The sequence below is a fragment of the Genypterus blacodes genome, unplaced genomic scaffold (genome assembly GCF_046128005.1).
Source record: "Genypterus blacodes isolate CSIRO-AG114 ecotype Tasmania unplaced genomic scaffold, CSIRO-AGI_Gbla_v1 ptg000022l_1, whole genome shotgun sequence".
Lineage (NCBI taxonomy): Eukaryota > Metazoa > Chordata > Actinopteri > Ophidiiformes > Ophidiidae > Genypterus > Genypterus blacodes.
This window is the reverse complement of record NW_027466835.1, coordinates 5640957-5667367: the sequence shown is the minus strand read 5'-3', so window position 1 is coordinate 5667367 and position 26411 is coordinate 5640957. Positions and strand designations below refer to the sequence as shown.

At 45.7% G+C, this 26411-nt stretch overlaps 4 protein-coding genes across 7 annotated transcripts; 2 read left to right on the top strand and 2 right to left on the bottom strand.

Moving 5' to 3' along the window:
- Positions 1-1111: 1111 nt before the first annotated feature.
- sco1 (synthesis of cytochrome C oxidase 1) lies at positions 1112-3800 on the bottom strand. Its single transcript, XM_076142746.1, has 7 exons — positions 3522-3800; positions 2814-2933; positions 2276-2366; positions 1998-2195; positions 1817-1909; positions 1572-1687; positions 1112-1483 (listed from the first exon to the last, which is right to left on the bottom strand). Exons 1-7 carry the CDS (start codon positions 3657-3659, stop codon positions 1337-1339), a joined length of 903 nt encoding a protein of 300 aa, XP_075998861.1. The 5' UTR covers positions 3660-3800; the 3' UTR covers positions 1112-1336.
- A 290-nt stretch (positions 3801-4090) lies between these two features.
- tmem220 (transmembrane protein 220) lies at positions 4091-6353 on the bottom strand. 2 transcript variants are annotated; one of them, XR_012961032.1, is made up of 7 exons: positions 5628-6353; positions 5519-5548; positions 5380-5440; positions 4961-5084; positions 4791-4850; positions 4469-4678; positions 4091-4385 (listed from the first exon to the last, which is right to left on the bottom strand). XR_012961032.1 is itself a non-coding variant. In XM_076142747.1 (6 exons), exons 1-6 carry the CDS (start codon positions 5733-5735, stop codon positions 4546-4548), a joined length of 516 nt encoding a protein of 171 aa, XP_075998862.1. In that variant the 5' UTR covers positions 5736-6353; the 3' UTR covers positions 4404-4545. The 2 variants fall into 2 exon arrangements, 1 of the variants encoding a protein (XP_075998862.1); XM_076142747.1 differs by lacking the exon at positions 4091-4385 and having other exon boundaries at positions 4404-4678.
- A 377-nt stretch (positions 6354-6730) lies between these two features.
- map2k4a (mitogen-activated protein kinase kinase 4a) lies at positions 6731-15848 on the top strand. Of its 3 annotated transcripts, XM_076142743.1 has the most exons (13): positions 6731-7147; positions 8415-8450; positions 9595-9627; positions 11052-11154; positions 11227-11401; positions 11501-11620; positions 11707-11826; positions 11921-11972; positions 12062-12189; positions 14591-14668; positions 14956-15104; positions 15348-15393; positions 15652-15848. In XM_076142743.1, exons 1-13 carry the CDS (start codon positions 6997-6999, stop codon positions 15763-15765), a joined length of 1305 nt encoding a protein of 434 aa, XP_075998858.1. In that variant the 5' UTR covers positions 6731-6996; the 3' UTR covers positions 15766-15848. The 3 variants fall into 3 exon arrangements, with proteins under 3 accessions (XP_075998858.1, XP_075998859.1, XP_075998860.1); XM_076142744.1 differs by lacking the exon at positions 9595-9627; XM_076142745.1 differs by lacking the exons at positions 8415-8450; positions 9595-9627 and having other exon boundaries at positions 6995-7147.
- Positions 15849-16943: 1095 nt separating this feature from the next.
- On the top strand, positions 16944-24306 carry elac2 (elaC ribonuclease Z 2). The gene is made up of 24 exons (XM_076143148.1): positions 16944-17444; positions 18057-18107; positions 18189-18259; positions 18355-18419; positions 18515-18572; positions 18665-18733; positions 18815-18955; positions 19045-19100; positions 19186-19244; positions 19606-19678; positions 19780-19892; positions 19978-20076; positions 20156-20294; positions 20731-20825; positions 21074-21195; positions 21290-21386; positions 21489-21627; positions 21735-21773; positions 21909-22018; positions 22098-22194; positions 22287-22407; positions 22852-22930; positions 23397-23541; positions 23872-24306. The coding sequence occupies exons 1-24, from the start codon at positions 17134-17136 to the stop codon at positions 24109-24111; spliced, it is 2589 nt and encodes an 862-aa protein (XP_075999263.1). The 5' UTR covers positions 16944-17133; the 3' UTR covers positions 24112-24306.
- Positions 24307-26411: the final 2105 nt, after the last annotated feature.

Genomic DNA, 26411 nt, shown 5'->3' with positions numbered 1-26411 from the left:
TATTCAAACGTTTCAGAGGTGGGACGTCGCAGGAATGTCTGTCAAACAAAACATATACACAAGTTCGTCCTTCATGTTGTAATCTACACTTTGGGTGAAGTTTACTTTACGATGTCACAGTAGAAACGACGCAGTCACTATAGTTCAGTATGGCACAACTGAAAGGTTATGGAAAAGGTTTTGGCAATTCTTTGGCATATATGTGTAGGAAACCCGTCTGCAGATCTTTGATCACTTCTGTAAATAAAGCCAAACCGTCTCAGTTGTTCCTTTTCTGCTGTGAGTGAACTGATCTTTTCATCTTATTCTTTAGAGGAGAGGGAATAATGTGGCGTTTCCGTGGAAAGAGCGGTATGACACGGCCATTTTGTCACGCTATAATGCGCCCTGGCCATGCATCTGGGACACTCTAATTGCTGATTTAATAGACCCTTAATGTCACTTGAAGGTCTGGCGACAGCTGCGATTATAATTGGTTCTGGGTGGACAAGAATGGTCTGAGTAGCCACACCGGCACGGGCGCTTACAGTCGCGACATGGCGGCAAAAGTGTGCGTGAAAGTGCGACCGTGTCAAGGACATTAGGAGGCCACGCGAGGTGCATTCAGAGGTCACGGGACAAGAAAGAGAAGATGGGAGGAGAAAATCCCCATCAGCTGGTTGTGTCTGAGAGGGAGCGATGGCTAAAGCTAATGGAAAATAGATCTGACGACGGGTGCATCTGCCCGGGATTAGAGGGTCAACGGGAGAGACAAGGGCCAGACTGAGAATAAAGCTACTGCCAACCGCTCGCAGACTAAACGTGCAGCTTTAGGTCAAAGCATTGGAAGAGAAGAGAGGAACTCAGAACAGCAGCAAGTCCTCCTCGTGGACATCAACCAAGAAATTGCTCTGTTAAAGACGCTGATCAAAGCTCAGATTTGAGGTTTGTGATTCAAACCATTATTCCAATAGAAATGCAGCGAACCAAAACTGTCAGGTCACAAAACATCCATCAAGTAGTTTTAAGAGTTTTAAGCACATTTATTAATGAAAAGTAGTAATTTTACACATTTTCAGTGCAATTATTATTATTTTTAAATATTTGTCTGCAGGTTTTCTGATCTCCTCAGAGAATTCAGAGTCCATCATGAAGACACTTGTGTTTTCTTCTCCATCTGTGATTGGGACAGCAGCAACAGCGTGAAATGCAAAGTGAAGAAAGAAATGAAGTTTGGTTTGAGCGCCGCCTGCTGACAGGAATGTCCTACCGCAAAAGTAAAAGCTGCACAATGGTCAAACCCAGAATAAATACAAGCTGCCAGCGAGGAAGAGTCCAAAACGCCACACACCAAGCCTCAGGGCGGCCCGCCACTTGGCTTCTTGTACTTCCTCATGCGTGCTGCGATGGTGTTTGCGATCTCCACATTGGTTTTGTTTTGTCCGAAATACTCAGAGAACTCTCCGTCCGGTCCCACCAGGTACATGATGATGGTGTGATCCACCTGAGGGAGACAAGAGGCAGGGTTTAGACAGAGGGTCAGATATTCTAGGTGACCTCTTCCTTATTCTGACGAAGGAAGAGGAACTCACAATGTAGTCGTTGTCTTCGTCCTTTGGTCCCTGGCTGTAGTAAACCCTGTAGCATCGGGACACCTGCTCCACCTGAGCCGTCGTTCCCGTCAGGCCGATCAGCTTAGGAGAAAACTCTGAGAAATACATAAAGTAGTTACACACAAGTGCCACTAGACGCAGACAATGCATACTTAAAGGGGGAAAGCTTCGTATTCTCTTATTCACGTTCTTTCCTTATTGTGTATATGTGTGTGTTTTTGTACCTTTCACATAAGCGGCCAAAGCCTCCGGCGTGTCCCGCTCCGGATCGATGGTGATGAGGATCGGTGTCAAGTTGGGGATCGACTTGATGTTATCTGTGGAATGACAAAAACACAGCATTCATTTTTTTTAATATCCAGTAGAGCCTCCCTCACGTATCACCGTGGAAATCGCTTCACATACCGATTTCATCCACCACTTCTATCATCTTCTCCAGCTCGTCCGGGCAGATGTCAGGACAGTGTGTGAACCCAAAGTAGAGGAGGACCCACTGGCCCAGGAAGTCCTCGCTCTTGGTGAGCTTGTTGTTGTGATCGATGAGGGCGAATGGACCGCCCAGCGCAGGTTTGCCCATCGACTTGTTCCTCTCTTTCTCGATCACTGCAAACCACCAGCAGAGATGGAGAGTGAAGCAGCTGAAGGGTTAAGACAGTAAGACCGTCGTTCACATTTGTACTTACGTTCCTCCTTTTCCTTCTTGAAATATTTCATGGTTCCGAGGATGGAGCCTCCTATAGCAAATGTTATTGCTAAAGATTTCCATGTCACAGGCTGAAGAGGAGACAAGATCTAGATTAAATCCCTCAGATAAGGAGAAAATGCTAATAAATGCCCTTTAAAAACTTTTGAACCTTAACCAGCAACTAGAAAGATCAAAATCTAACAACTGCAGTGGGTGGAAAGCGGAACAGAGAATGTTTTATCATATTGTTTAATCTATTGACTGCATAACCAAAGGGATTAAAGCGACGCTCTCCTTTATCAGACGAAGAATATCAAACAGCTCAGAGTTTACCATCTCATTTTACCTCCACTATCTGCTAGACAAATTTCATACTAGAGGTCTGTGCAACTTTGATGTGATTATGAGAGGAATTCTAGAGCCAAGATCCAGAGAGGCACATTTCTTTCAGATGCATATCAAAGAATAGAAGAGGCCTGTGAACCGTAAACATGTTTGGAATATTCATTTACTGAGCCCAACATCCCTTCACTTACACCCGACTTCTTCGACTTGTCCTTGCCCGACGGCGGAGGAGGAAGCGATGAATATGCCCTTGAGCAACACTGAGGCAGCCGCTGTGACGCTCTGCAGGTCAGAAGCCAGCTTGCTCTCACCTGGAAATGAAACAAATACAGGAAATGAGTTCATGGCAGTGGGTGAATGAGCGCATAACATTTAGACAAACAGACATTTCCTATTGTTGTTGCTAGTTAATCTCAAAACCTGTAAGAAAGGTTATAAATGATCAGCATTTATATCTTTAAAGACAATATAGATACAGAAAACACTCTAATTGTGTCTGACAATATGAATGAATACAAATAATCATCATTAGAGTTCGAGGTCAAAGGTTGATCCTGGGTCAAACCTGACCCTGATCACGCACCACAACTTTCATACAAACCGAATCAGACTCCGACTGTAGGAGGCGCTGTGGACACAATTTCACAGTGGCCTCACTTTATACAATTCAAACTGATTATACGAGGAGTTTATTTAAGAAGTTACATAACTGTATGTTCAACAATAATCCACAAAAATAAGTGTTGCTTTGAGAACTGTAATCTTTACTAAATTAACTGTTCGGTTAAAGGTTCTAAATCGCGTTACAAGAGGCGAATGAATTGTGAGCTCTGGTTATTTTGACAGCAGTCTAGCGCATTCACGCGCTCCACAATGTGCCGGTGCATTCAATGACCTACCGGCAAGCAGTGGACGGTCCGTGCGCGCACCGCCCCGGTGTCCACGCTTATGACACCCGCCGTCGGTCTGACGGCGTGGACATGAGAGGACCTCAGTAAGAAATGAGCGTATCTGCGATATAAAGCACCAAGAGCCATTTTACACTTTCACGGGGACATCCAGGAAGCGACGACAAGCGCCGCGGAACAAACGGCTGATCTACGGTCAGCCTGCGTTTGTCTGCACGGCGGTAAGGGACGAAGCGGTCACGACAGAAGTCAGCGGACTGATCGGCGATCAGATCAACGCAGTAAAATCCGGAAGCCAAGAGGAAGTGACGTGACATCCACTTCCTCTCACATCCTTTCAGATTATTCGACTCAAGTTACTTTCATATTAAAATGAACAATTAAATACATGTTGAGTACTTGTGCTGGATATATACATAGGAGTCCTAGAAATGATTAAATTATTGAATTTGATTTGGTAATTGATTTGGCTTATGTGTTTTATTGTGATCTAGTTTCAACCGTTTTCTATATTATTTGACATTGGTACACTGAAATAAATAGTCAAATATTTGTTACATGTAATCTGCAACTTTTATTGGGAATGTTATTACACAACAAACTGACTAAAATGTATTTCTTATGATTGTGGGTGTTTATTATTGTTATTATTTTATTTACATAGTGCAATAATTTTGACAGAGGATTGCAGTCTGCACCTTCCCTCTTCCTATTTCTCCTTCTTTCGTCTTCTACTTCAAGCCATCGTCTATTATAGACTTTATTTATTGAAGATCAGTAATACATCTCTGAAGATGAAATTAAGAATACAATGGAATGGGCAGAGTAAATTCAAAAAATGCCCCCACCTGAAGTCTTGTAGTTTTTCACTCTGAAGGTTTCCACTGGCAGCATTCTTGTCACAGCAATACTAGGAATGGCTAAGGAGTTGTTCTTACATGCTTTGCTGTGAACAAGACTCACCTGGAGGAATGAAAGTAACCCTGATTTACTTTGGTTACTTAGAATTTGTTGTCTAAATAGCAGTTTTACAATGAGAGGGCCAGTTTGATCTTAGCTCCTTGTTGATGTAGTAATAAAGCCAGGCCACAAAGGGGAAGACTGTGATGGCAACGGCTGTCGATAGTCTCAGCATCCCAACCGGAGCCCTGGCAGAAAACAGAATCGTAAAACATGAGTAAAAAGGCAGAGGTGACAGTCTGGGATCTATCTGTATGAATGTATGTTGCTCACACACACACACACATCTCTTCATCTCACCTCCCAGAGTGACGACACAAGAGAAGCCAAACAGCTGTCAACATGAGACCAGAAAATTCCCTAACAGGGTAAAGATTACGAATGCATTATGATAACGTTCCCCTGTATGTGTACTTTGCAGGCTCTGTGGCTTTAACTTAAATATGTTAACAGCCAAATGAAGTGAGTACCTCCCTTCCTCCTGTTGGAAGATATCTGTGATGCGTCCTTTATAGAGTGACCATCCCAACATGGCAATGACAGCGCTGGAAATCATCACATGGAGATCAGCGAGTCTCCTCCAGGGCGAACACTCTGCGATTCAAATAAGAAAACTATATTATGGAAAGTGAGAGCAAATAGTGCAGAATTGTTGTGGCGTGTATAAACGTGCTACAGCCGCTTGATGGCGCTGTCAGCACTGAGATTTTGCACTGGATCGGAGTCCAACCTACACCAAAGTGTGAAGTAACTCAAAGAGGGGGGAAAGGGAAATAACGTGTCCGAGTCGCAGGACAGGAAACATCCATTCATACACGTGATTAATTTCATTTCAAAAAGCACAAACATCTACAAACTAATATAGGGAAGCGAATGTGTACATGTCTACCTGTCACTTGGGGGTTCAGAGTTATAAATGCACACAGGAGTGCAGGGACACCATAACCAACCTGCAACAGGAAAGAGCTGTCAGTCATTCAACTTATGACACAAAATAAAAATGCGAGGAGAAGAATAACAGAACTTACCATCCACAGTCCTGCATCTGGATCATTGATCTAAGAGTGGGGAGAGTTGGTTGAGTGTCGCGATTTAAAGAGAGAGGTTGAATATAGGAGAAAAGAGAAGAAAGCCTACCTGTACGTAAGTTGCAAGAGCGAAAAATAAAGACATAAAACCGTTGCAGACTTGCCAAATGACACACAGCCATGTTTTGGTGAGGTTTTCCTTACAAACTCCTTCCATTGCTGCTTTCCCCGCCCGTCCGTGCGGGGCGTAACACAAAACAGGCCCTCCTCTGATATAACAGCAAGGGGGTTTGCTCGATTTGCACACTAAGTCACACCCAATGTGCCCTGAGTGTGGACATAAACTGATATAATTCCATGATTTAATTCTACAGATTCCAAAATGAGTCGCACAGTAAGTCCCGGGTTAGATACAGGAGCTGATAGCATCGTAGCAGAGTACATATATTCTTTTTTATCTTTGTTACTTTAGCTGGAAAAAATATTGTCTGCATAGAGAATGGGGATACGATATTTGATTATATTAATCTTCTTAATAGTTCATACGATACATTTACGTAATCTGTCGTGAATCCGATCCTGAATGTTTCGGTTTTTTTTAGCTTAAAAGCGCTACGCTACCCGAACTGGCTGCCCTGTACAACAAAACGAGCCCCCACAAAGTACCACCCAAAAGCAAAACGAACGCATCATTGTCAAGTTAGCTATGTTAAAACGTGATACATTTCCGTGTATGAAATGAAAACCTTTCACGGCTGAAAACGCCTAAATCATGACAAAATACGTATAAATAAAATGGGGGTGCGACTCTTAAACTCAGTCCTACGTCAGCAACAATTAATACCTAATATCAAATAAAATATTTACACATATAAGGGATGACCATTTTCCACTTTACTGAACACACACTCAATGTGTAAATCTCGCTTCAAGACAAGTGATGAGTGTTACAGTTTCCTCCGTTGTCGAGAGTGGTGAAACACAGATAAAGGGAGTGGTAATTGTGATGATTCAGACACAGGCATTAAATTATAACTTAAAAAAAATATGTATATCTAAATCACATCTTTTACTGGCCACTGCGGAAATATTCTCCCCGTCAAATTTCTTTGGCAAAGCTGTCGTTGTGCTTTATTTTGACAGGTTAAGAATTATATCCTTTTTTTGGCTAGTTATCGCTAGCTTACTGCGCTCGCTAAACAGGGTGTTGACATGCGTGTGTCGCTCGGTCAGCTGATTGCGGCTCTTTGCTGGTACTGCTAGCCAATTTAGTTAGCCTCGGTTGTTTGTTTTGGTTAAGGTTACTACACAGCAAGCTCTTAACCAAACCCAAAACTGTTCTAACGAGCCATTTTAACATTTCAAACCACTTCCACGGCCGCTGTCCCCGCTGCTCCCCGTGTGCGTCGGTGCGTTACCCCGGCTGCAAAGCTGAAATTGCTCCGTGTCTCCGCAGTGCAGCCCGGTCGGTGCTGCTGATGGAATTCAGACACACAACAATGGCGACTCCCAGTCCGAACAACTCAACAACAACAAGCAGCCACAACAGCAGCAATAACGCAGGATCTGCTGCATTCCACCATCCGCAGTCGCAGTCTCAACACGTAACAACCATGAGCAGCATGCAGGGTGAGTGTGCGGGGCGGAAATCGTCGGAATAGTCGCTAGTAAATGAAGGTTAACGTTAGCACTGTTAGCCGTGGGAGGCTCAAGCTGCACCCGGGACACGGAATCATTCCCACGGGAGACAGAACGCGATTATAGCTTAATTACTCCTTATTAAAACATAAATGGAGAATAAATGATGTTATTGCAAAACAAAGACAGCATTTAATGTCTGGATTGTCATCGCAGGCCCGAGTTGTGCGAGGCATTTACGTGAAACTCGTCAAAAATTAAAATAGACGGTTTAGTTTATACCGCAGATGTCATCGTGACAGAAGCTTAGCGGTGCTGCCACACAGTCGATTTATCAGCCGATAGAAAGGTAATCAATCACGATTTAATCAAGTAAACCGTGTACTGGGTCCGGCTCTCCTAAATATAAATGAAAATTTGATCTAAATGTACGTTTTTAGCAGAATCTGACCTGCTCACTCAACATATCAGCCAATATCTGGATGTGACACATAGCATAAAGGAATATTTTAGTTCCAGAGCTGCTTCAAATGGAATTACTATATAGTCATGATAGCTGCTATCCTGAAGCAGAATATTTTATATTTAAACAATAAAATGAATTATGAAAGACGGCAGAAATAGTGAATAATGATGATGGCAAAATTACATGACCAAGAAATATGTTACTTTGGAACGTATGATCGGCAGTTGGGACCACTTTATAGACTAAACAATGTATTGGTTTACCAGAAATGATCACAGATAGATTGATAGATGAAGCAAACAAACTTAAATTCCATTCCATTTCTGCCCTGTGGAGTTTTACGTTCAATTAAGAGATGATAAGTGCCGAGCCATCTGTTATTCTCTTTGGTTCTTCTTTGAATAGCTCCACAGTGTATCGGAGAGCTAATTGAGTTTTAGAGACACCAAACTTATCTATTTACTTCTAATCGTATCTACTTGTCATTATGTAAGAATGATCATAAGTAATTGATACTGGTACTCCATGCCACGTTTTGCCATTTGTCACTATTCAAAAACAGATAGAAAAAATGGGCCATTCATTCCATTAAGCTTTCTCAGGTGGAGTGAGAGTGTGTGTGTTTGTGTAGTATGAAAGTCTGCAGCGACGACCCGTGTGAGTGAAACCTGAATCTGGAGGCTCCGTCCTTTCAGCAGAAGTGCCAGAGCAGGGCCGCTCTCCTCCTCTTTACCACCGCCTCACTACTATGCTGTGTTTCTGTACAAACAATGTCTCGTTTTGAACTTTCAGAGCCCAACACCTGCTGGAGATGTCAGAGTGAAACAGGTAGCTACACACTTCATTGCCTTGGTAGTGAGGGACCATGATGAGCTTAATGAATGATGGTTTTAATCACCTGTTCATGTTCAATGTGTGTTTCTTCCGCATTGATGGGGAATCATTTGGGGGAAAGGGTTCTTTTGCTTCTCGCTCAATTAAAAATGAAGGACTTGCAATATCATCAAAGCGATCAGATCTGCAGACTCGGCATAATGCTTGTGGAGCTGTGAGTCATTTTGCTGAGATCTCTGCTGATCATGTGCAATCATTTAACTTGAGATAGTTTTAAATGACTCAGTGATGCTAAACGTCTCAAAAGTAACTTGTATCGTTTTATTGATGTCGTTTCATAGTATTTGTGTCATTTGGTCTATAATTGATATCTGTTGATTTCCCCTTCATGTGAGAGGTGAACCCACCACTGTGAAGTCTTATTTCCATGGTTACCACCTTAGGAACATCAACATAATGATGCCTAACACTTGTGAGCAGAGGCTTATAGCCCTCAACATCTGATGTTTAGAATGTCATTCAATTTCTAATGTATAAGATCCTGCCTTTCAACCCCCCTGACCCTTTTCCTTTACCTTAATGCTGCTAACTTATTATCCCTAACTCCTGACTTGATGCTGAATGATGGTGAGATGTCCCAAGAAAATGTTGATCCAACTGTAATGTCTTTTTCATGCAAAATCATTTCATAATCATACGCCACACTCGTGTCTAGACCCCACCTGACCTGCGTCATCAGCAGGTCCATTTCCCTCCTTCTTTTGCTATGTTGCAGCTGTTACAGTGACCCTTCACCATACTCAAGTGCTTGTAACTGTTTTTCGTAAATGTGTGTGCATGGTTACTTTCAAAAAAATGCATTTAACCCTGCAGTGGAATGCTTCAGTGTGTTTGACAACTCAGTGATCCAAGGCCAATTTCTGCGATTGGTCACCCGATATGAGATGATTTAGCTTGCAGGGTGCCAAGTAGACAACTTTGTGTTTCAGGAGAAGTGTCACACAAGAGAAGGCGAACATGAGAGCACGCAGTGAGCGAGTGAGCGAGGGAGCCAGGGAGGTTACGATAAGTCTCTCTCTGGCCTCTGAGATATAAAAGTGGAATATGAAGATCATTAAAGCTGTCTTCTTGCCTCTAGGGTTTCAGATAAACCTGTCTGGAGCTCCCCCAAGTAAGCCAAACCTCTTTTGCTTCAGCACCAACAGTTCTCATCCCTTTGTTTCCGCCTGACAGTCTGGTATGGGGGAGTCTGCCCTGCTGTTCCCAAACTAATCCAAGTGGAGACCTGATGGGTTCAAGTAGGCTTGTGCCGGTAGCTTAATGTGACCGATACCTGCACTGAGAGGATTTTACCTTCCTAATTTTATGCCCCGCAAAGGTGAAATCCATCGTCTTAGTGAGTTTAATACTTTTTTTCTTTTAAAAAAGAGCAAATACAGACGAGGTTTGCGGTGTCTGTGTATGTTTCCGTATCGGCACAAGCCTAAAGCTTAGAGCTTCCATTGATACTTCCGCAACAAGATCCTGACCCGGGCACTCTCGACTGCTCTTTACCCCTCTGTTACGTCAACTAAAGAATTAATTTCCCAGTTGAATACAGTAATGGAAGCTCTACCTCATTTGTTGTCAGTGTGCAACTAACAAGCAAAACGTAGTGCCTGTAGTGTTTTCACACGATCTATTGTGTCTTTTGTTTTGGCATGGGGTGCACACTTTGACACACGGAGCACGCTTGAAAGTTGGCATTTCAAGCCCATTTTAACTCTTACCGGGATTCAGGTGCACACGTTCTGCCGGCGTCAGGGCGAGTTTAGGGTTTCTTCCTTCTTTTCAAGGTGAAATCAAAGCAGTTGGCCTTGACGCATGTCTCTACTGAGATTCATTTAGTGTCATTTTTTCTCCCCCCTCTCATTTTGTGTTTACCTTTTGGGTTTCTGTCCCTGTCTTGTGAACGTACCGTAGGTTTCTGGGATCTTAGTGGCATGCTGCATTTCTGCTTCCGCTGAATAGAATTTATCTATAGCCTTAAGATGTTTCTGAGGAGGAGACGCCTGCACCACTATCAATCCGACGGCCTCGGCTCGAGTGTAAGACGGAAATAATGCGTCTGATATTTGGATTAAGTGGAGGTCTGACCAGAACATTCGGTGTGTAAGTCTTCAGGTAGACAGGAATCCCTCCAGCTGTGGCTTGCAATTAAAGCTTCTAGTAGTTATTGGAATGTTAAGGGAGGTTACATGTGAAGTACTCACTCTGTACATTTCCTCATGCCTATGGGTGAGTATCTGTCAGAAACCTTGTAGTAAATGTAGCATGTATCCAGTAAAGCAGGCACATACATGCAGTGATACACCTTTACTTCTCCCCCTGTTCTATGGAAAGCATGACATCCATGGATTTGAGTAAATTGAATGAATTTACTTGCCTCTTCATTCCTGTGTTGTCTCATCGCACACGTTTCTGCTCTCACCCAGTTCCCACTCTAACCCCTCAAGTGTGACACGTTTGCTTATCACTTGCTCATTCCTCACCCTTTGTTTGTCGGTGCTTATAGAGTTCTGATCCGATTGTGGCTTTGTTTTCCCCCCCGCTCAGGCAAACGCAAAGCCCTGAAGTTAAACTTTGCCAACCCGCCGATCAAATCCACCACCAGGTTCACGCTGAATACAGCCGGACCTCCCTTTCAGAACCCTCACATGTAAGTAAACAACCAAACTCTCTAGGAAATGTGTTCAAACTAAGTAACATCCAACGCCGCCTCCTTTGTCAGAGAGAGGCTGAGGACGCACAGCATTGAGTCATCGGGAAAGCTGAAGATCTCCCCCGAGCAGCACTGCGACTTCACCGCCGAGGATCTCAAAGACCTGGGCGAGATCGGACGAGGGGCCTACGGCTCCGTCAACAAGATGGTTCACAAGCCGAGTAACCAGATCATGGCTGTCAAGGTGAGCGGGCGTGTCGATCACTGAATGCGTCGTTGGTTTGGCTTCGACGCGCCGTAGAGGATTCCATCTTATCGACGCGCGTTATGTTTCCTTTTCCAGAGAATTAGATCAACGGTGGATGAAAAGGAGCAGAAGCAGCTGCTGATGGACTTGGACGTGGTCATGAGAAGCAGCGATTGTCCCTACATTGTACAGTTTTACGGCGCTCTTTTCAGAGAGGTGAAGCCGCTTTACGTCTCCACTCGTTTCTGTATTTCCTGTTTGTGTCTGTCCGCTGAATAACCGTTGTTGTGTTGCGTTCTCAGGGCGACTGCTGGATTTGTATGGAACTTATGGCTACCTCGTTAGACAAATTCTACAAATATGTGTATTGCTCATTAGACGACGTGATTCCAGAGGAAATATTAGGGAGAACAACATTAGCTGTAAGTGTTTTTGTGATGTTTATGCACAAATCTTGAAGAAGTCGCCAAATGATGATGACCTTCCGCTTCTAATTATTTACCTTTCCCTTTGCAGACTGTGAAAGCACTTAACCACTTAAAAGAAAACTTGAAAATCATACACAGAGGTGAGTGGATATCTGATGCGTTGGTACTCGTGTTCTCCCAAATGTGGTTGCGTTAACCCCCTCACGCTCCTGCTCCTCTTCCCTGTCAGACATTAAGCCATCCAACATCCTCCTGGACAGGAACGGCAACATCAAGCTCTGCGACTTCGGCATCAGCGGGCAGCTGGTGGACTCCATTGCCAAAACCAGAGATGCCGGTTGCAGACCATACATGGCAGTAAGTTAGGATGGGTCCGATGTCGTAAAGTGGAACGGTTGGATGAAGGGTTTTGGGTTTTGGACCAGTAGGACACTCTCCTCTCGCAAGACCTGGTGTGTGTCGCAGAGGTGGCTCGATCAGAACACAAAGATGTTGCACTGTAGTCTAGCATGGAGCGATAGTCGAGACTGAGTAGGTGTGACAGTAAAGTCAAGTTCAGTCAAGCACACACACACACACAGCAGGAGACACTGTTGGGAAAGATTATATTCAATAGAACTGCCTGGACTTGTGGACTGTCTGTGTGCGACTAATAAATGACAATCACAGGGAGTCATAAATTACAAAGGTCAACAGGTTTAGACTTGTATCGTCTTAATTCAACATTAGGAGAAGCAGATGTGAATGGGAGCCGGTCTCAGTGACTCATCTGCTCGCGCAACATGAGGAGGATAGGTCAAGGAATGTACAAATCGGTACAGATCGGCGATAACGCTGCTGAGAATCGAGTGTGATCACCGCTGACATGAGGGAGACTGGACGGTGACTAAATCCTGCAGCAGGTTCATGGGATTCATGTGCAACCAGTAGGAGTTCCTGCTACTGGAAATGCCAACGGGAGGCAAAGGTTGCATTGAAGCGAAGGTACAAACTGCAAATTGAGGGTTCAGAAAGCCAGACGGTCAAAGAATGCGGCGATAGTGAAAGTTACAGGAATTGCTAAGTGATCCAGCAGTGGTCTAATACATTCAATCCTGCATGAGTTGCTAATATTGGTGGGATTTCAGATCTTCAGGTGCAGGTGGACGTCTTGATTACACTCTTCTCTTGACGTCTCACTTCTTGGGCACGAGACCTTGGCAGTGCTGAGGGAGTGATGTCACTGTGGCGTCATCACAGAGTTTGATTTTTGTGGGGTTTTTGGTGAGATGATGTCACTCTCCTCCCACCTCACCACCGTCGCTACACAGCAGTTTCCATTCTAAATTTGGTAGGTGTTGTAGTGGCGCACCACCACCCCCCGACACACACACACACACACGCGCACACGCGTTGTCTGAAAGGCCAAGGAAAGGGCTTCATTCAGATCTTGGTTCACACGAAGCCATCTAGGAGCTTCCCACGGCCGTGAGCTCAGGGCCCAGGAATCTCAGCCACACGGCTCTCGTTTCTTCTTTCCAGCTGGCCGACATGCTGCGTGCTTGATCGCCCCGTGACTGGTTACTACAGGCATTATGACGTCAAAGTGACCGCGGTACAGCTGCGGAACCTGACTTCATGTATGGTTGTATGCCCGCCATAAACGGGCAAACACAGCCTTTACCTCGGACAACATTCAGATGTTGGATGTGTGTGTCTGTGTGTTCTCAGCCACACCTTTATCCAGCGAGGTAAAGGTCCCGTGCGTTGGCGGTAGATGTTATTCAAAGCCGCACTGTACAACTATTAAAGGAATCTATGCCGGCGTTACTTGATAACGGCCGCGAATGTAGCGGCTCCACGTTTCCAGTCGTGGCAGATGTGAGCCGGCCTTTATGCAGAGTGCAGCTGCTGTTCCACTAAACGCATCAGCGCCGCAGTACAGACTGTCCCTCACTGCTGGGTGACATCAGCATCTAATTCCGGGGGCCTGTAAACGAGCCAGGGAGGTGCAGCGCGGCGGCAGTGAGGATTCTCCCAGTAGCAGCTTCGCTAACCGCTTGCGGATGGATGATAGAAAAAGGCAAGAAACGGGAGGTGGAAGGCAGCAAACATGCAGAGACATGCAGCGGCCCTGAGGGGCTGGAAGGAGAACATGTCACTTGTAGCCCCAGAGTGAGACATGTTGTTGTTATGCAGGTGTAAACATGCCCAGAGGTGATGAAGGGGGCTTGGTATTCTGTCAGATGAGTAGGTAGAGCAATGGGGTGTGTGCGTGTTTTGGACATCAACACCTGTTATTCCACAAACGGGACGTGGAAATGAGAAATAATATATTTGGGTCACAAAACTGTTCCAACTCTTGAAAGTGAAGCTCACCTCCTTCACGTCTTTAAATGTTAGTTGAGGCCACGTTGTGCCCATAATGCTGCACGGGTCTGAAGTATTTCAAAATAGAAATAAGTGAGATGTTTCTGGGCACAGTAACTCGTTCACGTTGGACCGAGACGAACATTTCAGTCTGGGTTTCACATTTTCCGAGCATGAGTGCATAAAGCGAGAAGCACTTCACTTCAGTCATTTCTGTAAAGACCTGAATTCTCCAGGCATGTAAATGTAGACACTCAGCCAAAACATGCATTCATACATTCCTTTCCATCTTTCCTGTGCTATTCCTGGCCACCTAAAGTATCTGCTCGCTCACTGATACCTGTAACACCCAGCGCTGTGTCTCTCTCTTCCAACCTGCATTTTAATCAGTTTCCTGTTTCCTTCTCAGCCGGAGCGAATAGACCCCAGCGCCTCCAGGCAAGGGTACGACGTCCGCTCAGATGTTTGGAGTTTGGGAATCACACTGGTGAGCTTTTGCCACTTTTTACTGGTTTAACTCTTAATACAGAAATCATTTCAATTGTAGAAAAAATCCAGTATAATCTGCCAACCTTTGTTAAACCAGGCTGTCCAAAAGGCCTCGGAAAATATGGAGATGTTCAAATTGTCCAATTGTAATCTAGTGACATCTAGTGGTATAAAGTGTTTGTGCTTTCCTGCACACAGTGTTATTTCAAACCTTATTTTAGTTTTTTAAGCCAGATTTTGCCAGATAATCTGACGCTGTTAGTCATGTGTGGTTCTGTGTTTCAGTATGAGTTGGCCACAGGGCGATTTCCTTACCCAAAGTGGAACAGTGTGTTTGATCAGCTGACCCAGGTGGTGAGGGGAGACCCGCCACAACTCAGCAACTCAGAGGAGAGGCGCTTCTCTCCCAAATTCATCACCTTTGTCAACCTGTGGTAAGGCAACATGGCCCTGAAAGTGTTCTGGACAAACGTGTGAGGATGGACACATGTCTGTTTGTATGATGATTGAATGACAGCAAATTTAGACCTTTAAAATAAAAATGGTCTGTGCTTGAAATGCTGTGCTGTTGTGTCACCGCTGCTGCTTTCTCTCCCCCTGGTGGACAAAAGGTGACTTGCCTTCATCTAGAAAATAGTGAAGCGCCTTCCTAATTGTCTTTTTCATTGTTTCACAAGCCTCACAAAGGACGATTCAAAAAGGCCAAAGTACAAAGAGCTACTGGTGAGTTCATGGGGAATAATTTATACATATATCATACAGCATACCGGCTGTTTGAGCTGCTGTGTAAGTATTACTTGATGCAAGCTTGTGTGTGTGTGTGTGTGTGTGTGTGTGTGTGTGTGTGTGTGTGTGTGTGTGTGTGTGTGTGTGTGTGTGTGTGTGTGTGTGTGTGTGTGTGTGTGTGTGTGTGTGTGTGTGTGTGTGTGTGTGTGTGTGTGTGTGTGTGTGTGTGTGTGTGTGTGTGTGTTCTTCTCACAGAAACACCCGTTCATTCAAATGTACGAGGAGCGCTCCGTGGACGTGGCCAGCTACGTCTGCAGGATCATGGATCAGATGCCGGCCTCCCCAAGCTCGCCCATGTACGTGGACTGACAGGCAGGATGAGACCGCGCCACATCCATTATAAATAAGAAGAGAAAAAAAAAAAGTTAAAAAGAGCAGCCTGCAACCTTCAAGAGAGCAACAACAGAAACGATAAAAAAAAAGTAAACAAAACAAATCCTGGTGTAAATTTGCTTGGTTCCCCTTATTGCAGTGTTAAATAGAATTTGAAAGCTGAGAACACCCTGTGCAATTAAAGTGGTGTTTATTTCAGTTTTGCCTGTGTAATATATCAACATCTGCACACTTATGTTTCTCTGTCATCTACACACACATACACACACAAAGTAAACTCATGTAAGTATAATAGCAGCTAAATCAGTCAATCATGGTCTTGACTCGTCTCTAAAGTCGTTAGTACAGTGATTTAAAAAAAACCTGGAATTGTATTTATAGAACCTAAGTCAAACGGAATATTTGATTTGGAGACTGTCTGCGTACTGGAATCACGCTCTTTGTGAATTGTCCCACTTCTTCCATGTATGTGAATGAAAGCATTGTGTTTGTTATCTTAATGGAACTTTGCTTCTTAGGGTATTAAGCAATTTAAAAGGTTAACGCGTTGGTGGACATAATCATGTTTAAACCACAGTGCTGTGAGGTTTCCCTCACTGTGCTGTGAATTATGTGCTGATGTATGAATAAACATAAAATAAGGAAAACTGCCATGTGCTTTTTGTTTGGAGTCTGTGTGTCACATTACGTTACATTACGGTCATTTATCCAAAGCGACTTCCAATAAGGGCGTTTGATGTGTTATACCTGGAGTGGAGCCAGGGAGGGCAAAGTTCAAATCGATTCCCTGTGCTAGAAGCAAAGCCACAGAAGTAGTTTTAATGGGTTTGGGTAACAGGAGATGCAGACAGGAAGTGATGCACACTTTTCTCCTGTCTAATTAATAGCACTGTATATTTTAAAAACAACACAAAAAAGAACCCTTATATTTGCTCAAGCAGTTTAGTTGATTCAAGAGAATGTAACAAGTAGATCATTCTTACTTCTTGAGCTTTTTTGTGTAAAATATTAAATCAAATTGTATTTTTTATTTTTTTGGAAGCGCTTCTTCGGTCCCCGCCTGTGATTGGTCCGCTGACTTGCCAAACAACGAATCCCCCCCAATGAGCAGTGACCTAATGTGACGTCATCTTTAGATGCCGGAACCAATGTCACATGTGTCAACCGAGTCCAGCAAACACCTCTGCGTGTTCCTGTCCCGGCAGCTGAGTGTGTCTACACTGAGGTAACCAACACAGGCCCACTAAGGCGTCCGGGAATGTTCATCCCAGCATGCGTTTAGTGATTTTACACCTGATTTACCGACGTTGGTTCGTTGACTTCTAACCACGTCGTGTTTTTATTATGATTACCGTGATCAGATCCTTAACTTTGCTGTGTGTGAAAGGCAAACTCACCTCCCGGCCGCCTGCAGCCACACGCTTTGATCCTCTTTTCCACCAGTCTTTCCGTACAATGGCGACCAATTATCCGGAGACAAGACAACCGGCGAGGAAGAAAGACAAGGCGAAGGAGCCTCTGCGGAGAGTGAAGATTAAAGAGAGCCGCAACAAACGCGGGGACCCGTCGGGACCGTCCACAGTGCACCTGCAGGTGGTCGGTGCGGGGAGTAGAGATAATAACGCATCGCTTTATGTGTTCTCCGAGTACAACAGGTACACACACGCACACACACACACTGAGCAGGGCACGAGCTCAGGCTTTTATTTTGAAATCAGGGCTGCAGTGCGTGAATCAACCTAAACCAGTGGTTCTCAAACGTTTTCTTTCGCGCCCCCCTTTTATAGATCATACGTTGTTCGTGTTGTCCGTGACGTTCCCGGCGCCCGCGCGCGTGAAAACTGGTGCCGGGTTTAATATCGCCCCCTCTGTAACTCACCTGTAACTCAAGTTACAGGAGGGGCCAGGTGGTGCCACTGGTGGTTTCGGACGGTGGTCCCGGTGGCCGGAAATAATCTAAAAGCAAAAACGTGTTGTCCGTGATTTTCACCGGCAAGTGTGCCGGCAACGGACGTTCTCGGGCGCCCGTGCTCAAACTTTGAGAACCACTGACCTAAACTGATGTAGTGTCGTGATGAGGCAGAAACTGTTGTAAATGTCACGTTGAGTTTTGTATTGCCAAATTAATCAGACTCTTACTGGCTGGATTCCAGTCAGATGTGCTTAAAGCTGATCAATAATATTGGCAAATCGATATCAGCTGTGATGGCAAAATGGGGTTCATAACTCAAAATATAAATATCAAATCTTCCCTTCTTGTTATTCAGGTACTTGTTCAACTGTGGTGAAGGAACACAGAGACTCATGCAGGAACACAAGTAAGCTGGTTTCTCTGTAAGACCCATACTTGCATCATCATCATCAGTCAGAGTTAATCTAAATATGCTTTCTTCTGTCAGGCTGAGGGCTGCTCGCTTGGACAACATCTTCCTCACCCGTGTGAGCTGGGACAATGTCGGGGGCTTATCAGGTAGATGTCATTGTTGACCGGCTTCCATCTTTGTTTGTGTTGCATCACTGTACATTCACACCTGTGTTACTCCATGTCTACGCTGTCTTATGCAGGGATGATATTAACTCTGAAGGACACGGGCGTTCCAGAGTGTGTTCTCTTTGGGCCGCCACAGCTGGTGAGAGAGTGAAGCATGCACGTCCGAAATGGGCCTTCGATGGACATGAACTGTTTACATGAACTGTTATTTACTGACTTTTATTCTCATTGAAGGAAAACTACTTAAATGCCATCAAGGTGTTTTCCGGGCCGCTGGATGACATCAAGCTGTGTACGTTGAATTAGTTGAACTAAGCTGTGATAATTGCGTTTCCTGCGTCATCTCCCCTGTTGTGTGACATTTGCTGTATGGTACACTCGCAGCGGTTCGGCCGTACACTGAAGAGACGTACTCGGACGAAACAATGAGGGTTCATCAAGTGCCTCTGTTTGGTGAGTTGAAATATTGATTGCTGTCGGTCGCTCGTTGTTCTTCTTCGCCCACCTCACTCTTCTCCGTTTTTCACCCTCCAGCCAAGCGGAGGGCCGACGACCGAGATGCCTCCCCCCGATCGGGAGCGAGCAGCCCGTCCAGACATCCTGGCTCCCCGGGGAGAGAGCAGGGGACCCCTGAGGGAAAGGAGGGCAATCACACCGAACGGCCCAGGAGTCCAGGTGAGGTTTAGGCCCATCGACTCCAGATTTTGTCCGGGCGTGTCTGCATAAAAGCAGTTGAACCATCAATTGTCTGATATCTCTCATAGGTGGGAAACTCAAAGGGGCTCGAGACGCTTCTGTGGTGGTCGCCTATGTGTGCAAGGTAGGTGCATGCTGCGCTCCGTCTGATGAGCATGTGCAGAAACCTTTCCCCACAGTCTTAACTCGTCACACTCTTCTTCCCACAGCTTCATCCCAAGAAAGGAAATTTCATAGTCACTAAAGCCAAGGAGCTCGGACTGCCCCTGTAAGTGGATTGTTGTTATGGTTACGGCATGCATGGCTGTGATTGGGTGTTTTAATGAAGATGAAGCGCGATCCAGTCCGTGCAGTCGTCCTCTGATATGATGGATTGCATGTTTCAGTGTAGCTATAGAAACCTCTTAACCCGAATTAACCCTAATATGGGCTTCTAATTCAATCCAGTGTGTACGAAGGACTGTCCTGAGCATTATGAGGGTTGATTGGTAAGTTCTGAGCTGAGCATAGAAAGTCACATCTAACAACAAAGCTGCATGGATGTTATAAAATATCGATCTCATAGAAGGCATTGTGACATCATTCCATGTTCTAAAATACATTAAATGCATTCCTTTCCTCTCCCACAGTGGCACATCAGCCATTGGTCCCCTCGTCACCGCTCTGAAAAACGGTGAAAGTATCACGTATGAGGGGAAGGAGGTGCGTGGGAAACATCGCCTCTCTGATCGGAGCTTATCTGAGAGACTCCCGCTCCTGGCCGCGCTGCTATCTGATCACGCTTTGCCTCGCTTTCCCCGTAGATTCGACCCGAGCAGGTCTGCACTCCCACCGACCCGGGGGTCGCCTTCATCGTGGTCGAGTGTCCGTCTGAGGAGTTTGTCGACGCCGTTAGCACCGATCAGCAGCTGGGCAGGTAGCAGCCTGATACGCTTTGTATCTAACAGCATTTTGTAATTCATTCCAGAGCTCCAGGTCAAACTGTGTCCGTCACCCTTTAGGTATCAGACAGGCGGGACAGAGGACCCTGCTGTTCTGGTGGTCCACATGACGCCGGAGTCCGTCTTGAAAACGGATCAGTACAAACAGTGGATGGAGAGGTAAGCGCGCAACTTTTTCACCACAATCTTCTCAACACAATATTCCCCAGTTTGAGAGTGGCGCATCGTGTTTCTGTAGGTTTCCATCGTCGACGCAGCATCTGATCCTCAACGAAGACGTGTGCACCATCCACAACATCCGAAGCCACAAGATCCAGACTCAGCTCAACATGATCCACCCGGAGATCTTTCCAGAACTCAAGTCTTACCAATCAAAGGTAAAGATCCTGTTATCTATGCAATGATTTCTGTTGGACCTTTCTAAACGCAGTGTTTACAAAAAAATCTGGTTATTGAGCTTCCAGTAAGACAAATCCAGAGATCCTGAAGGTTCCACAAAAGCTTCATTTTAATGATGCCTTCTACTTTAACACGTTTAGATCAACTTGTGACACCTTTGCAAAGGACGGATTAGACAAACACACAATGTACGACACTTGGGATGTTGCCAGCTCAGGCCTGAATCAATCAGAACACAGTGGGCTTCTCCTTAAAGGGATGGCACAACATCCTGGTTTCCCTAAGTGTGCACAGCGGGGAGAGGACATGTGGATCAATGTGGGCTTTTGTTTGTGTATTACAGGTTTCAAAATAGAGCAAGAAATGAGGAAACGAAGGTTGTTGTTGCTCTGTTAAACAATATTTCCCCCCCAGGTTCTTCAGGAGTCTCAGGCTGCCCTGCACGTCCCCAGCGTCAGAGCCCAGTGTCTGCTCAAGTTCCAGCTCAGACCTGTAATGGAGTGGCAAAGGTTAGTTTGTCCTTCAGTCCGCCCTCAATTCACCAAACATTCCTCAGCAGCTCGCAGCGCGCTGGCCTGTCCCGGAAAACAATCCGGAATGGGCCATTGCACTCACGCCGCTTTGTTTCTTAACCTCGTCTTACAAGTGTCGGCGGGAAAGGTCAGGAGCGGAAAAGAATCCCTCGTTTCCCCAGAAGTGTTTTTGCGTGCAGTGGTGTGTGTCTCTGCTTCCTTCACCGTGTTTCTCATTCCGTTAGAGACGCCGTCCCCTCCTGCGACACCCAGGAGTTTGTGAAAGAGGCGTCTGAGGTGCCAAAGTTTCTGGAGGAAGTGGAGAAGTGCGGGCAGCTGCGCTCTGCTGATGCCGCAGTGCTTTCTGGCAAGTTTCCTTTGGTATATTAAAGCCACGCTCTGCCTTTTTTTATTCGTGTTTTTGTGATTATACAGGTGTGTTTGTGTGTTTGCTCGCACAGAAAAGGCAGATAAATACCCAGAGGTGATTTTCTTGGGGACAGGATCTTCACTTCCGATGAAGACCAGGAACGTCAGCGGCACTTTAGTCAACATCAGGTATGTGTAGATGATTCATCAATTAAGATCAATGAAGATCTCTATCAGCGTATATTCCCAGCTTGTTTCTGTAACTCCGTCTTGTGTTGCACCTCCACGCAGCCCGAGTCAGTCTTTAATGCTGGACTGTGGGGAGGGAACCTTCGGTCAGCTCTGCCGTCACTACGGCGCCGGCGTGGATGAAGCCCTTTCCAAGATCTCCACGGTCTTCATCTCCCACTTGCACGCCGACCATCACACAGTAAGCAGCGGCCGGCATCCACGTATTGGAATGTAGTGGTGGTGGCGGTTAAGTCGTCGTGGTTCTGATTCCAAATGTTAAAGTTGACATCCCTGCTTTTGTCTCAGGGTCTACTAAAGCTGCTGTACCAAAGAAAAAGAGCTCTGGTGAGTTGACTTGAGATAAACAAATTGTACACTAACATGAAAACTATAAACAAATTGTGGAATAGATGAGGGTGAGAAAGCTAGTGAGCCCAGATGATGCTGATGTTTGACTGACTGGCACGTTTGGCTCTTAAGACAACTGTAGGAAAGCCTTTCGCTCCAATCAGCCTGGTGGCTCCCGTCAGGATCATGACCTGGCTGAACCAGTACCATGACTACTGCGAGGAGATCCGCAGCCATATCAAGTATGTGGACACAGAGTTTGTAGAGAGTTTGCCATCGTAGCTATGACGAACCTTTTCATTCTATTGTTTTGTTTTTCAGCATCATCCCTAACGACATTCTCTCTGAAGGCGGCCAGGTGACACAGAACAAAGCCAGGGCTGTCCAAGCTTTGCTGAAGAACAACGATCTGGAAAAGGTCTGCTGCTGCTCCAACACGGCGTTCTTATTTTACGTTTGGTGCGGCAGAGTTCAAAGTTTCACCTGCTTGTGTTTCTGTGCGGGTCCCAGTTCCAGACGTGCCTGGTGCGTCACTGCAACAACGCCTTCGCCTGCAGCTTCACTCACCGCTCTGGCTGGAAGTTGGCCTTTTCTGGCGACACAATGCCCTGTGACGCATTCGCACGCATCGGTCAGTATGAGTCAGAACGCACGACGCCCACACATGCTGACTAAAACAGATAATGGCCTTATGAGGGTTTTCCTCCACTTTTTTTTCAAATCCAAAGCTCTCTTTCATCGCAGCCCTGAATAATTTATCAGACGTGTCTTAATGCTTTCGATCACTCTCACAGCAGGCGAGCTCTTCTAATGTATCCTGGGGGATCTCACTTCATTGACTGCTCTTAAATTGCTCGACTGGATTCTCTCCAAGCAAAGCCTCCGCGAGACAGCGAGTATCTCCCATGCCTGTTCATTATAGACGGCTCAGCTCAGTAGACGAACGGGGTGTGCCGATTCTTGATTACGAGGACTACCTGATTGATTTCCTGTGGGACGGGAAGAGGAGGGAAGTGCTCGCCTGTGCAGCAGCGCTCCTGCATCTCAAGTTTGTGATTTTTGGTTTATTTTGCAGGGAAGGATGCCACCCTGCTAATCCACGAGGCCACGCTAGAGGACGGAATGGAGGAGGAGGCTGTAGAGAAAAGGCACAGGTCAGGGAACATGCATCATCATCATCATCATCATCGTGACACAGACCCAAGCCCTTACATTGCTGTCTCCTGCTTCAAGTCTTTGTTTAACAAACCAGGCGTTCAAGTGAATTTGTGACTTTCACATAACAAAATAGTTCTGACGATGCTACAGGCTCCTAAGGACGTCTTGCAGATCTTTGGAAGAAACTTTGTAAAGCAACCGCTTGTATAATTTCTGTCTCATTTGCATCTTTGCATTCACCACGGCTGCGTTTTGTTTACTTCCATCTTCAAAACCAAACCCTCCTCTGTGTTTGAGGGTTGTTAAGACGGCTCTCCCAAATTGGGCTTTGGGGAATTGGGCACCAAGATCTGAAGTGTAAATGTAGCAAACGTTGCAATCATGTAGCATCTCTCTGAGGCTTTAATGTGAACGTGGTCTATGCAAAGGCTTACAGCGATGACTTGTTCTCCTTCCTGACAGCACGACCTCGCAGGCCATCGGCATGGGCATGAAGATGACAGCTGAGTTCATCATGCTCAACCACTTCAGCCAGCGTTACGCCAAGATCCCTCTGTTCAGCGAAGACTTCAGCAACCGAGTGGGAATATCATTTGACCATATGCAAGTAAGTGACGCTCACTGTGTGTAACTGTGCCGTGTCTCCAAAACTGCCGACACTGTGACATTTTCAAAACTATATGGGCACACGGAGTCTAAAGGTTAAAAAACGCTGATTGTCTCCCACTCTGCACGTTTTGGGATTTATCGTGTGAAGTGAAGGAAAACGTGAGCGGACTCGGGTGCATTTGATTTCCAGCTCCAGACCTGTGAAGTCATACAGTTGTATCCTTGAGCCTCACTGCTGAGTGGGTTGAGATGGAGCCTCTTGACCGTTTTCTCCCTGTCCTCCTCCTCCTCCTCCTCCTCCTCCTCCTCCTCCTCCACCTTCCCTCAGATTCGCTTTGGAGACTTCAAAACCCTCCCCAGGCTAATTCCTGCACTCAAAGCCCTCTTTGCCAACGAGATCGGCGAGATGGAGGAGAGGAGGGAGAAGAGGGAGCTGAAACACATGAAGGAAAGCGGCATGCACGGGCTGTGGACCGCAGCGACGGCCGACGTGAGCCGAGGTGCCAAGCGAGACCAGCAGGAGGCACTGACGCACAACGTAGAGACTAAGAGACTGAAATCCAGCTGAAGCCTGAGTCATTAATGTTTGATCAAACGGTCGGAGAACAGCGAGCAGTTATTTTATTTTAATGAATTGGAACACAAACAGAGTGTTAGATTTTTATTTTGCTTTGTGCTTTTCTTTAAAAAGCTTGTACATTTTATTTCCCTGCAGTGCACATAGTGTGTTTTTTGCCAATCAATACAACAAAGCAGCACCACAAAGTCTTACGTTTCTGTTAATGCTACAGTTTCTAGGGTATTCAGGGTTTCTTCTAATCAGGTCAGATGGGTGTGTGTGTGTGTGTGTGTGTGTGTGTGTGTGTGTGTGTGTGTGTGTGTGTGTGTGTGTGTGTGTGTGTGTGTGTGTGTGTGTGTGTGTGTGTGTGTGTGTGTGTGTGTGTGTGTGTGTGTGTGTGTGTGTGTGTGTGTGTGTGTGTGTGTGTGTGTGTGTGTGTGTGTGTGTGTGTGTGTGTGTGTGTGTGTGTGTGTGTGTGTGTGTGTGTGCGCGCGTATGTGTGACCTTTCTGTGGCCCAATATCCCAAATCCAAACCACTAGTCCTGGATTGATGGTGTGTGTGTGAGAGCCTTCGCAGATCTTCCTCTGTCTGAAGCTCATCTTCTCACCCGACGTTTGCTCCATCCTGGTGAATCAGAGTATCATCAGTTCATTTCGCATTCTACTGATCAGCATCTCTGAGCTCCAGGAGCAGGCGGAGCAGGCGAAGATGACAGGAAATAAATGAGATTGCTCGTGTTTGCTTTCACATTAGTCCACATGGGGGCTATAGTGAGCCATCAAAGCTTATCACAGGGGCCACAGGCTGAGGGAGATCGACCGACCTGGCAGGAATTCATGAAGGATGGCTTTGTGTTACCACTTGAGGGCGCAGTAGCTGTAGGAATCTGCTCCACCTCTCATGAACAGTGAGGAAACCATCAAGGATTTCAGCTGGTTGAAGGGTCGGTTGCACATAATTGGCAGCACTGCTCAAACTACTAGGGTCCAACAAAGGGAGGAAGAATAAACGAAACCTCGGTCTTATGTCAGTCACTGTACACCAATTATAAGTGTATAGAAAACAGACTACAGTACAGACATGCTGTAGACACTGTAGACATAAAGGGTCTGTCTCATTAATGTCTCCACCATGTCCTCCACCTTCATATTCAACATCAACAACCCATGAACTGGCCCAGTCACAGATTTCTGCTCTTCCTCCCACAATAGTAGCCAATCACATCTGCCACACGAAACCATACAATTACAGACTGCAGTGTAGATTTAAATTCCTCACCGACTATCTCGGATATAGTTAACAGATCGAAAACCTGTGTTCGACACTAACGAATGTCCATCGTAAGGAAACTTGGGGACTGCTGGGCGTGCATGAAAAGGCAACCCGACTGCTCAAGTTTGGCTTTTGCACATAAAGTTTTGGTAGGTTTTGATTTAAAGGACACAGTGATGTCATTTCCCTAAAAGGATACATGCAAGGATCCTCCATCAGACTTCCTTTGCTGGTCTCCTCCATGGTTTTTGGACATTAGGTGGGGAAGGGAGGAAGAGGAGGAGGCATTTTTGAGTTGTTTGGCCCATGACATGACTCCCACCACCCACATGAAGTGTTTCAGGCAGGATGAACTTTGATTTCAGAGGCCTGACCTTTCGCTTACAGAGAAGACCCAAGCCTGTTTTTCCTGACATTTCCCACCAATGAGACTTATTTCCCCGTGTGGACTTGCATTGCATACTTAGTGAGTTCATTCTATGAGCTCAGCCAGAAGTTAAACCAACCAAAGATTCAGAGTGAACCAGCAGTATTGAGAGGACCCCCCTCTGCCTTTTAGATAAGACTGGTGACTTAAATATATGAAGCAAACTGTGAAATGTGAATTTCCTGAGATTAGTGGTTTTCAGCTGGGAGTTGGAGTTTATTTTCTGGTGTGTGAAGGAGTGAGATGAAGATTCTTTGCTCTTGGGACTTGAGTCCATTAAGGCCCTTTTGTGGCCCAGAGACAACCTGCATCTGGAGAGGCCTGGAAGGGGTAGGGATGAGTGGAAATGATAACAAATCCTTTACCCACCAACCACAAGCCATACTGGGAAACAGGAAATCAGGAAGGACTCCCTGCTCCCACCTGAGAATGTGAGACATGATTGACAACTAAGGCAGCGACTCCTCTTGTGGTAAATATTGGTATTTTACCGGGGAAGACATTTTTCCCAAATCCAACATCAGTAGTCAGAGGCGCCACAGAGACCATAAACAGGCTTTTGTCCCCATCTTTCCCTGGAAAAGTAAACGTTTATGTGACTTCTGCTG